Here is an 11,545-nt window from a genome sequence, read left to right as displayed (position 1 = left end):
CACCAATAGGAATAAATGCTAGGCTACCCATACTCACCGCCTTTCTACACAAGGCATCGGCTACTACATTGGCCTTCCCGGGATGATATAAAATGGTAATATCATAATCCTTTAGTAGATCCAACCATCTTCGCTGCCTCAAATTTAGATCCTTTTATTCGAACAAGTGTTGAATACTCCGATGATCTGTAAATACCTTATAAGACACATTGTAGAGCTAATGCCTCCAAATCTTCAATGCATGAACGATGGCTGCCAACTCTAAATCATGAACGGGGTAGTTCTTATCATGAGGCTTCAACTGACATAAAGCATAAGCAATCATTGTACCCTCCTGTATCAAGACACCCAATACCAATCCGAGAAGCATCACAATACACTTTAAGAACCCAATGCTAAAGGCAAACTAGAACTGGAGCTGTGGTCAAAGTAGTCTTGATCTTATGAAAGCTCTCCTCACATGCATACGATCACCTGACTGGAGCACCCTTCTGGGTCAACCTAGTCAAAGGCGCTGCAATGGACGACAAACCCTCCACGAAGTGACAATAATATCCAGCCAAGTAGAGAAAACTCTGAATCTTAATAGGTGAAGATGGTTTGGGCCAACTCTAAACCGCCTCAATCTTCTTCGGATCTACCTTAATTCCCTCACTAGACACCACGTGACCCAAGAACGCCACCAAACTGAGCCAAAACTCACACTTTGAACTTGGCATAAAGCTTCTCCTCCCTCAACCTATGTAGTACAATCCTAAGATGTTGTACATCCTCCTCCTAGATATGTGAGTACACTAGGATATCATCAATAAATAGTATGACAAATGAATCAAGATATGGCTGGAACACACTGTTCATCAGATGCATGAATGCTGCTGGGGCATTGGTCAGTCGAAAAGATATCACAAGGAACTCATATTGACCACAGCGGGTCCTAAATGCCATCTTCAGAATATCCAAGTCCTGAATCTTCAACTGGTGATACCCAAACCTCAAATCAATCTTAGAGAACACTCTAGCTCGCTGAAGCTGGCCAAATAAGTCTAATGCACGGCAAATTATACTTGTTCTTAATTGTAACTTTGTTCAACTACCTATAGTCAATGCACATCCTCACAGTACCATCCTTCTTATTCAAAATAGAATTTGTCCAACCCCAAGATGACACACTAGGCCTAATGAACCCCTTATCAAGAAGCTCCTGAAGCTACTCTTTTAATTCCTTCGACTCTACTGGTGTCATACGATACGGAGGAATAGAAATGGGCTGAGTGCCCGACACCAAGTCAATACCAAAATCAATATCCCTATCGGGTGGCATGCTTGACAAGTTTGCAGGAAACACATATGAAAAGTCTTGCACTACCGGAACAGAGTCAATAGTAGGAGTATCAGCACCAACATCCCTCACAAAAGCCAAATTTGACAAGCACCCCTTCCCAACCATCCGTTGATCCTTTAGATATGAAATCCCCCTACTAGAAACATAGTCTAGAGAACCTGTCCACTTAATACTACATAACCCCAACATCGCCAATGTCACGGTCTTAGTGTGACAATCCAGAATAGCATGACATAGGGGCAACCAATCCATACCCCGAATCACATCAAAATCAACCATAATAAGTAATAAGAGATCAACTCCAGTCTCCAATCCCCCAATAGTTACCACACATGACTGATACACACGGTCCACAACAATAGAATCACCCACCAGCGTAGATACATGAACAAGCTAAACTAACTACTTATGGGGTATATCTAGATAATGAGAAAAATATGATGATACATATGAATAAGTTGAACCAGGGTCAAATAATATAGAAGCATCTATGTGGCATACTGAGACAATACATGTTATCACTATGGCTGAAGCAATAGCCTCTGGCCTGGCAGGGATAGCATAGCATCGAGCCCGACAGCCATATGATCGGCCTCCCTCTCTAGGGCAGCCTTTAGCTGCCTGAGCCCCACCTCGAGTTGGCTGGGCGAGTGGTGAAGTAATTGGTACAAAAGTCATAACCTGAACCCTCTGCTAAACTGGACCTCCAAAACTATGGGGACACTACCTCCATATATGCCCAAACTCCCCGCACTCAAAGCAACTCCGTGATGGTGGTAGAGACTAAATCGGACCCCAAGAACCAGAATAACTACTAGAAGAACCTGGCACAGATGAATCCTGAACTGACAGTCTTAGTAGGGAGGGCACTGGGAGATGTCTGACTCGGACGAGCATTGTATGCACCATGGCTAATTAATGCACCACGATGAACCAAACAAGCCATCTAATCGAGTTTATAAGGACGACCCCTGCTGTGATGGGACTACCCTCCAGAAGGAACACCACTGAAACCATCCAAACCATGATGCCTCTTGGCCTCCCTTTCCTCACGCTCCAGCCAACGGACCTGCTCTAGCTTCCTAATAATATCAACCACCTCGTCGAACCTAGCACCTGATGTAATCTTTCGAGTCATGACAAAGCACAGTACATAATTGAGGCCATCAATGAACCTCCTAATCCTCTCCCTCACTTCGGCAACCAACCAGATCCCATGACGGGCCAACTCTAAAAATCTTATCTCATACTGGGTCACGAACATACTCTTCTGCCATAGCTACTCAAATTGCATATGCAACTCCTCCCGGTGGGTCTATGGCACAAGCTTCTTCAAGAAGAGAACGGAGAACTCGTGCCATATAAGTTATGCAACACCGGCTAGCCTGCTCAACTCATAGCCCTCCCATCATCTAAAGGCTGCCCCCAATAGTTGAAAAGTAGTAAATGAGACTCCACTAGTCTCCAGAATACCTGCAGTGAGAAGAATCTGTTGGCACATGTCTAAGAAGTCCTGAGCATCCTCAGACTCAGCCCCACTGAATGATGGAGGCCAGAGCCTCCCAAACCTCTCTAGCCTCTTTTGCTCCTCGTTACTCATAGAGGGACCCACCTGGGCCTCCCCCGGCATGAGAAGTGACTGGTGCAGCCTGAACTGAAACTGCCTGAGTAAGGCTAGTGCATACAGTCAATATTTGGGCCAAAGCCTCCTGAAGGCCTGGAATCACAATGCGTACAATTGGTGCCTGAGCTGGTCCCACTGGCTCAACCACATATGGGATCTTCTCCTGAGCTAGAGCAACTGGTAGCTCCACAGGTACTGCTCTGGCTGTTGTACAGCTGCACCTCGGCCTCTACTGCGACCTCGGGCTCTCGTGGCCCTAGCTGGTGGTACTGGTGGCCATCCACCCTATCCGGTAACACTTGTCCTCACCATCTATAAGAGAATAGAATAGCAGAAGCTTAGTTTCCTTAATCAACAAATCCGCATGACAGGAATACAAGAAAATGAAGTTTTACTAATGGTTCGGTAGCCCCTCGAAGATAATTATAGACGTCTCCCTACCGATCCGCAAGACTCTACTAAACCTGCTCATGACTCGTGAGACATATGTAACCTAGGCTCTGATACCAACTTGTCACGACCCAAAACTCAATATGTCGTGATGGCGCCTATCACAACACTAGGCAACCCGACAACCACAGATAACCACGTATTTTTAAATTGAAAACAAGATGAAACGGGTTTAACAGTGACAAATTCTCATAAATAACCGACAAGAAAATACTGCGACTCAATGCAAATACCCCAAAATCTAGGTGTCACTGAGTACATGAACTATAAGATGTCAACACAGTCAAACTACTAATAAAACTGTCTAGAAAGATAGAACAATGCTAAATAACTAAAAGAAGAAAAGTTGAGGTCTGCGGACGTCAAAGCAGCTACCTCAAAAGTCTCCAAACAGATGATGCTCCAAATCTAGCAACCGCCGTGCCCAAAAGTACCTGGATCTGCACACAAAGTGCAAAGTGTAGTATGAGTACAACCGACTCAATGTACTCAATAAGTAGCAGGATTAACTTTGGGCTGAAAGCATTGACGAGCTCAGAAAGGTACAGTCCAAATCCAGATAATAACAACGTAGATATGTCAGGAAAATGGCAGTAGTAACTCAGAGAAAATCTCATAATCAATTTGTAGACAATTCAGAATTATAGACATGCTTTCAGGTATTTAACAGTCTGAGCTCAACACAGATAAAATATGCCGAGTATGACTAATATGGGTATGTTATATCTTGATATCTACCTGTCAAATATGCATGTCAACTGTAATGCAACACAATGATAAAGTCATATACTCATACTCTCGAAGTATTCATCCTCACTCAGCACACTCAATCACTCGGTACTCCCAATCACTCAACACTCTCAATTACTCATCACTCTCAATCACTCGGCACCTGTCTCGGTAGGTACCTACGCTCACTACTGGTATGTCAGACTCTAGAGGGGCGGATCTTTCCCAAGCGCTAATATAAGCCAATCATGACATGAATCAATAAAGCATGTTACGGCATGCAACCTGATCCTATAAGTATCACTCATAGTCAGTCCCTCTGCCTCACTTAGTCCTCAATCTCTCCAGTCTCTCGGGCTCACAAATCTCATGACAATCAGCCCGAACAATGATAATATGATGTAACAATAAATGGCAACAGAGACTGAGATATGATATGCAAATGATAGATGCGACTGAGTACATAATTGTAATTTAAGCAAATAATTCAACAGCAGAAGTGACCTCCGTGGTTCCCAACAGAACAAGCATATAGTCTAAGCATAATTTCTAACATGGATTGAAGCTCAATTACTCTAACAAGCAGAAGTCTCATGAATAGCAACAACATTTGATAACTACACAGTACCATGGAAGCAACCGGGTCACAATTACCATGGTGCACGCCCACATGCCCGTCATTAGCATGTGCGTCACCTCAATACCAACCACATAACACGTAGTTCGGGGATTCTTCAGTATCAATTCTATAAGTGTTACTTACCTCAAACCACGCAAACCTCTACTCCAACAAGTCCTTTCCTCGCAAATCAGCCTCTGAACGACTCGAATCTAGCCACAAACAACTCAATACAATCAACACCAGCTATAGGAATCAATTCCATATGATAAATCTAGATTCTTTAACAAAAGTCAAAAAGTCAATCCCGGGCCTACGTCTTAGAATCCGACAATTAACAAAATCCGAACATCCATTCAAGAACGAGTCTAACCATACCAAAATTACCTAACTCCAATCTCAACTCGACCTTTAAATCCTCAAATTAAAGTCTAAGAAGTTTCTACAATTTTTTCCAATTTTTCCAACCCAAAACACTATTTACATGGTAAAAAGAATGATAGATTCATGTATATTAACCAAATCTGAGTTAGAATCACTTACCCCAATCAATTCCTTGAAAATCTCTTCAAGAATCGCCCAAATCTGAGGTCTCTAGATCAAAATATGAGAAATGGGTTCAAACCCTTGATTTTGATATTTTAATAATCTGCCCAGTGATTACACATCGCGATCACGGATAACTCCACACGATCGCGAAGAACAAAATCCTCAGTGGCCAAAAATCCTTCTTCGCGAACGCACCCTCAACCTCGCGAACGAGGTGACCCAACTTTCATACCTAGGTGATCGCGGTCCTACTCTTGCGACCGCGAAGAACAACGCCTCTTAATCCCATACCTCACCTACCTTCTTCGCGGACGCGTTCATACACTCGCGTTCGCATAACACAGAATCTGAGAACTCCGCGATCGCGTCCACTATATCACGAACACATAGAACAAGTGCCCAGCTGCCAGAAAAGACTCTACGTGGTCACGAAAAAGGAAACAGAAGCACAGATATTAGCAATCCAACAAAGTCCAAAATGAGTCCGAACTTGATCCGAAATACACCCGAGCCCCCGAGACCTCAACAAATATACCAACAACTCCTAAAACATTATATGAACTTAGTCGATGCCTTAAATCACATCAAACAATATCAAAAATACGAATCGCACCCCAATTTATGCCGTAATGAAGCTAATGAATTTCCAACTTCTACAATCGATGTCGAAACCTATCAAATCAACTCCGATTGACCTCAAATTTTGCACACAAGTCATAAAATGACACAACAGGCCTATTCCAACTTCTGAAACCAAAATTCGAGCAAAGTAACCACAAATTCAACTCTCTGTCAAACTTCTTAACTCTCTAAACTTTTACTTTTCCAACTTTCGCCTATTCAAACCAAAATCATCTACGGACCTCCAAATCAATATCCGGATACACTTCTAAGTCCAAAATCATCCATCAAAACTTCATTCCAGAGTCATTTACACATAAGTCAACATCTAGTCAACTCTTTCAACTTAGACTTCCAACCTTGGGACTAAATGTCCCAACTCATTCTGAAACATCTAGGGGTGGGCATCGGTCGGTTCGGTTCGGTTGTGAATGTTATCGGTTCGTCATATCGGTTTATAAATATGCTAAACTGATAACCAAACCAATAAGATATCAGCTATCGGGTATCAATTAATCGGTTATCGATCTTTATCCGTTCGGTTATCGATTTACCCGATAAGAATAATATATATCCAAAAAAATTATGTTTTTATTATAGAAATCGTGATCATAATGTTAAGATAAAGAAACTAAAATTTTGCTCTTGAGAAAAGAGAGATTAAATTTCAACTTTAGAAAAGAATACTTTCTTTGCATTTGAAATTTCCAATGATGATCTCAATTTTCAAAGTTATAAGTTAATAGGAGTAAGGAATAAGATATTCAATAATCTAATCTTACTAACTATCTCACTGCGGGCGAGCATAACTCACAGGAAAATAATAGAATCCTAATCTTATAAATACTAAAGAATCAGTGCAACAAAAGAAACAAATAGAAAAACTAAAAATCTAAACTTTAATTCTTTAAAGTCTAAAACTAAATCCTAACTGAAGAATTAAGATGAGAAATTCAGAAAAGTTTAAAACGTACTCTAAGGAGTAAGGTCTGAAGATGAAGAGTAACTGCCGAGAGAATTGAGAGAATGAAGCAATAACGTGGCTTTATATACATAGTGGGTAAAATTATAATTTTGTTAAAGATTATTGGGTTATCAGTTAAACCGTTAATAAAATTGGGCAAACCAAGACCCGAACCAATAACCCAATAATAAAAAAAATATTAAACCGTTATCGAACTATTTACCCAATAACCCGATATCGATAATACAATAGCATTTTATCGGTTCGAGCTATCGGTTATACCCGATATATGCCCAGCCCTAGAAACATCTCCGAAACCAAACCAACCAACCCGGCAAGTCACATAACAACAAACAAACACAGAATAAGTAATAAATGGGGGAACGTGGCTACGATACTCAAAACGACCTGCCGGGTCGTTACAATTAGCCGTTACTATTTTGTCCTGAAAATTTGAACTAAAAATCTTAGTATTCTACAAAATTTAAATGAAAAATAAAAATTTAAAATATATTAGCTAATTCCTAAATAACTATCCTTTAGAGTGGCTATATGTTGTCATTCCAACAAAATAAGCTTTTTGGTGTTTGCACAATAAGCTTTTAAAACTAATTTTAATTGACTCCCGAAAATAAAAAATGGGAGACAATTTCCACTCCAAAATTCATTCTTGGAAGCATCCCAGTAAAACCCCAACTTAACATTGAAGTCAGTGTGTGGGTGTGGTAGAATCCGCTATCCCTCATAGATAGCTTCCCTCTCCTCCTCTCTCTCTCTCTGAGTCTATCATCAACTAATGTGCTGTAAAACATGAATTGAGAATAGCAGCAGCAGAATTCTCTATCTTGCAGCCATGGAAGGTTCTCTTTACCCAAATAGACCAATCTTGCCAGTCCAATCCACAAGGCCAACACCTTTACCTCCAAACCAGCGCCTCAAATTGAATCCCACATCCATTTCCCCTCTTCCACCTCTCAAACAACAGCAACAACAACATCCCCCTTCTTCTACTTCTTTCCCTCTTGATTCTCTTCTCCAACAGCTCCTTCATGTTTCCTCTAAAAATCCTCCAAGAACTATTAAATTTTCAAGAATTGGAAATACCCATTTGTCTTCTCTTCCTATTTCTTTGGAAAATCAAGAAAATGATGATACCCTTTTGGAGAATATGAGGGTTACTGTTCCAAAGTTGGAATCTTTTGGGGAGGATGATGATGGTTCGCTTGATTTTCTCCCTCTTAACTGTAAGTTAATGATTGATTCAATTCTTGAATGCCCTCTTTGTAATTTGAGCTCATTCTTTGATTCTGTAAAATTTGAGTTGCTTGAAGTTGATTTGATGAGTCTTTTAAAGGGGTTAGATGTTTTAGGTAAATGGGATAGTGCCATTCTGTTGTTTGAATGGGTTGTCTTGAATTTACATGTTGAAAATGATAAGCTAGATAGTCAAGTTATTGAATTTATGGTGAAGGTTTTGGGTAGGGAAAATCAGCATTTGGTGACTTCAAAACTGTTTGATGTTATTCCATTTGAGGATTACTCGCTTGATGTTCGAGCGTGGACGACTGTTCTACATGCTTATTCGCGTATTGGGAAGTATGACAAGGCAATTGCATTGTTTGAATATGTGAAGGAGAAAGGTTTATCTCCCACCTTGGTTACTTACAATGTTATGTTAGATGTTTATGGTAAAAAGAGTAGGTCTTGGAACAATATTTTAGTGCTTTTAGATGAAATGAGGAGTAACGGGCTTGAATTTGACGAGTTCACTTGTAGCACGGTGATAACTGCTTGTGGAAGGGAAGGGTTGTTGGAGGAAGCAAAAGAGTTTTTTGATGGGTTGAAGAAAAAGGGTTATGTTCCGGGAACGGTTGCTTACAATGCTTTACTCCAAGTGTTTGGTAAGGCTGGAATGTACTCAGAAGCTTTGAGCGTACTGAAAGAAATGGAGGAGAATAATTGCCCTCCTGATTCAGTGACCTATAACGAGCTGGTGGCAGCTTATGTGAGAGCTGGCTTCCTCGAAGAAGGAGCTGCTCTTATAGGCACAATGTCACAAAAGGGTGTAATGCCAAATGCTATTACTTATACTACAGTAATAGATGCCTATGGTAAGGCAGGGAAGGAGGATCAGGCCTTGAGCTTTTTCAAGCAAATGAAACAATCAGGTTGTGTTCCTAATGTTTGTACATATAATGCAATCCTTGGGATGCTGGGAAAGAAATCTCGAGTAGAAGAGATGATGGATATGATATCTGATATGAAATTAAATGGCTGTGCCCCAAACCGAATTACTTGGAACACAATGCTTGCGATGTGTGGAAATAGCGGAATGCAAAAATATGTAAATCGCGTTTTCCATGAGATGAAAAGCTGCGGTTTCGAGCCTGATAGAGACACATTTAATACTTTGATCCGTGCTTATGGCAGGTGTGATTCTGATTTTAATGCTGCAAAGATGTATGATGAGATGATTGAAGCAGGATTTACTCCATGTGTCACAACATACAACGCGCTTCTTAATGCCCTTGCTCGTCGAGGTGATTGGAGAGCAGCTGAATCTGTTTTCTCAGACATGAAAAGTAAAGGCTTTAAGCCCAGTGAAACTACTTACTCTTTGATGCTCCATTGCTATTCCAAAGGAGGGAACGTGAGAGGTGTGGAGAGAATCGCAAAGGAAATTTATGATGGTCATATCTTTCCTAGTTGGATGCTTTTGAGAACCCTCATTCTTGCAAATTTCAAGTGTAGATCTCTCATGGGTATGGAGAGAGCATTTCAGGAATTACAGAAAAATGGATACAGGCCAGATTTGGTCATATTTAACTCCATGCTTTCCATATTTGCAAGGAACAAGATGTATGAACGTGCTCACGAGATGCTGCATTTAATTAGGGAGAATGGTCTGCAGCCAGATCTTGTTACATATAATAGTTTAATGGATATGTATGCTAGAGCTGGTGAATGTTGGAAAGCTGAGGAACTCCTTAATCGACTGCAGAAGACTGGAGGAAAGCCAGACCTTGTATCATATAACACTGTCATTAAAGCATTCTGCAGACAAGGTCGTATGGAGGAGGCTGTAAGAATTTTCTCCCAGATGACGGATAAGGGAATTCGACCTTGCATTGTTACATATAATACATTTGTTGCTGGATTTGCAGCTCGAGGAATGTTCTCCGAGGTAAGTGAATTGATCAGTTATATGATCCAGCACGAGTGCAGACCAAATGAGCTAACATATAAGACTATTGTTGATGGTTACTGTAAAGCAAAAAGATACCAAGAAGCTATGGACTTTGTGTTGAATATTAGGGAAAAAGATACCACTTTTGATGAAGAATCCTTACAAAGATTTGCTTCTCGAGTTAGGGGAAATGTGGAGTCATGACTTAATAATTCCCTGTGCTACCTCACTCTTTAATAAATTGAGGTCCAAGTTTATTGGTAAACTTCCATTGAAGATTGGAAGAGAGAGAGAGAGAGGGAAGAACTGAGGAAAGTCCGAAAACTTCCTTAACTCGTTATTTTGCTTCTATTCCCTCCCTTCCTTTAGCTATCAACCACTGAAGTTGCAACAATTTGATGGGAAGGGCAACCCAAGATAACACACGATGATCTCCTTTTCTCATCCTAAGTTTTAACTTGCTTTATAGAGACTCCCAACATAGATATGAACGAAAGAACTACAACGTTATGATTGTTCCATCATCGACAGCTCTGTGTATAAAGTACTTTGCTATACAATTGAGGTGTCACTGCAAGTTTCTACAAGCTGGCACTAGACCAAGTTCTCAGGATGACTTGGATTTTGTAAGAGATATAGGGTTAAGAACCTGAAATTGAATATTGCAGCTTTCTTTTTGTACCATTTGTAGTTTCACTTTCACATGGATATAATAAATGTCATTGTATTGCTTCTGATAGACTGCTTTGTATATGCTTTGCAACATTCTTTGTTCATTCAATTTTAAGGTCTCCAATTTGCTTTAGTAACAATTAATCTTGCGAATTTCTCATCTATGGCATTTGGCTGGTAACAAGTACCAGTATATATTTTCTTCCAATTAAGCTACTCATGCTGCAAATACTTCAAGCACATCCGCAAAACGTGCTTATAAGTAAAAAGAACGATTGAATATCATCCCATAATTGCGTTATACAATTCAAAGTATCCAGCTATTAAAGAGTAAAAAGGAATTAACCAAAAAAAAAAAAAAAAACCAATGAAGCTTTTGATTTAATCGTTGAAATTCATTGCTAGAGTACACGATATTTCAATAAGCTTGCTTGATGAATGTTATTTATAGAAAATTAATATCGTTTGTGCAAGCGTTAATTAATTATAAACACTAAGGAAGGTGATTTGCGGACAGAACCAGAATGTATTGTCGCCATGAAAATGGTAAAAGAGAGTTTTCAATATTGAGAATAAAAGTTATGAACGATTGAACGTTTAGTTGACAGTGTTATTTCTGTATTATTTTAATACGTAAATCCTTATACTTATGAACAAGGTAGACTGCTTAGATAAGTAGGCTACTATCCGACTAGTTGGACATGCAGTTCTACTTCTGCCTTTTGCGAATGATGCAAAGTAAATGTACGGAAAATACTGGACCTTTGGATTCGGATCTCTGTCTTCGA

At 40.1% G+C, this 11,545-nt stretch overlaps 1 protein-coding gene across 1 annotated transcript; it reads left to right on the top strand.

Annotated features, from left to right (window-relative positions):
- The first annotated feature begins 7,596 nt into the window (after positions 1-7,596).
- On the top strand, positions 7,597-10,824 carry LOC104243854 (pentatricopeptide repeat-containing protein At2g18940, chloroplastic). The gene has a single exon (XM_009799117.2). It carries the CDS (start codon positions 7,752-7,754, stop codon positions 10,287-10,289), a length of 2,538 nt encoding a protein of 845 aa, XP_009797419.1. The 5' UTR covers positions 7,597-7,751; the 3' UTR covers positions 10,290-10,824.
- Positions 10,825-11,545: the final 721 nt, after the last annotated feature.

Source organism: Nicotiana sylvestris, chromosome 11 (assembly GCF_000393655.2).
Source record: "Nicotiana sylvestris chromosome 11, ASM39365v2, whole genome shotgun sequence".
Classification (NCBI taxonomy): Eukaryota; Viridiplantae; Streptophyta; class Magnoliopsida; order Solanales; family Solanaceae; genus Nicotiana; species Nicotiana sylvestris.
The sequence above is the reverse complement of the archived record's forward strand: the minus strand, read 5'-3'. Positions and strand labels throughout refer to the sequence as shown.

Excerpts from the sequence above, each read along its gene's own strand:
- LOC104243854 (XM_009799117.2), top strand. The coding sequence starts at position 7,752 with ATGGAAGGTTCTCTTTACCCAAATAGACCAATCTTGCCAGTCCAATCC.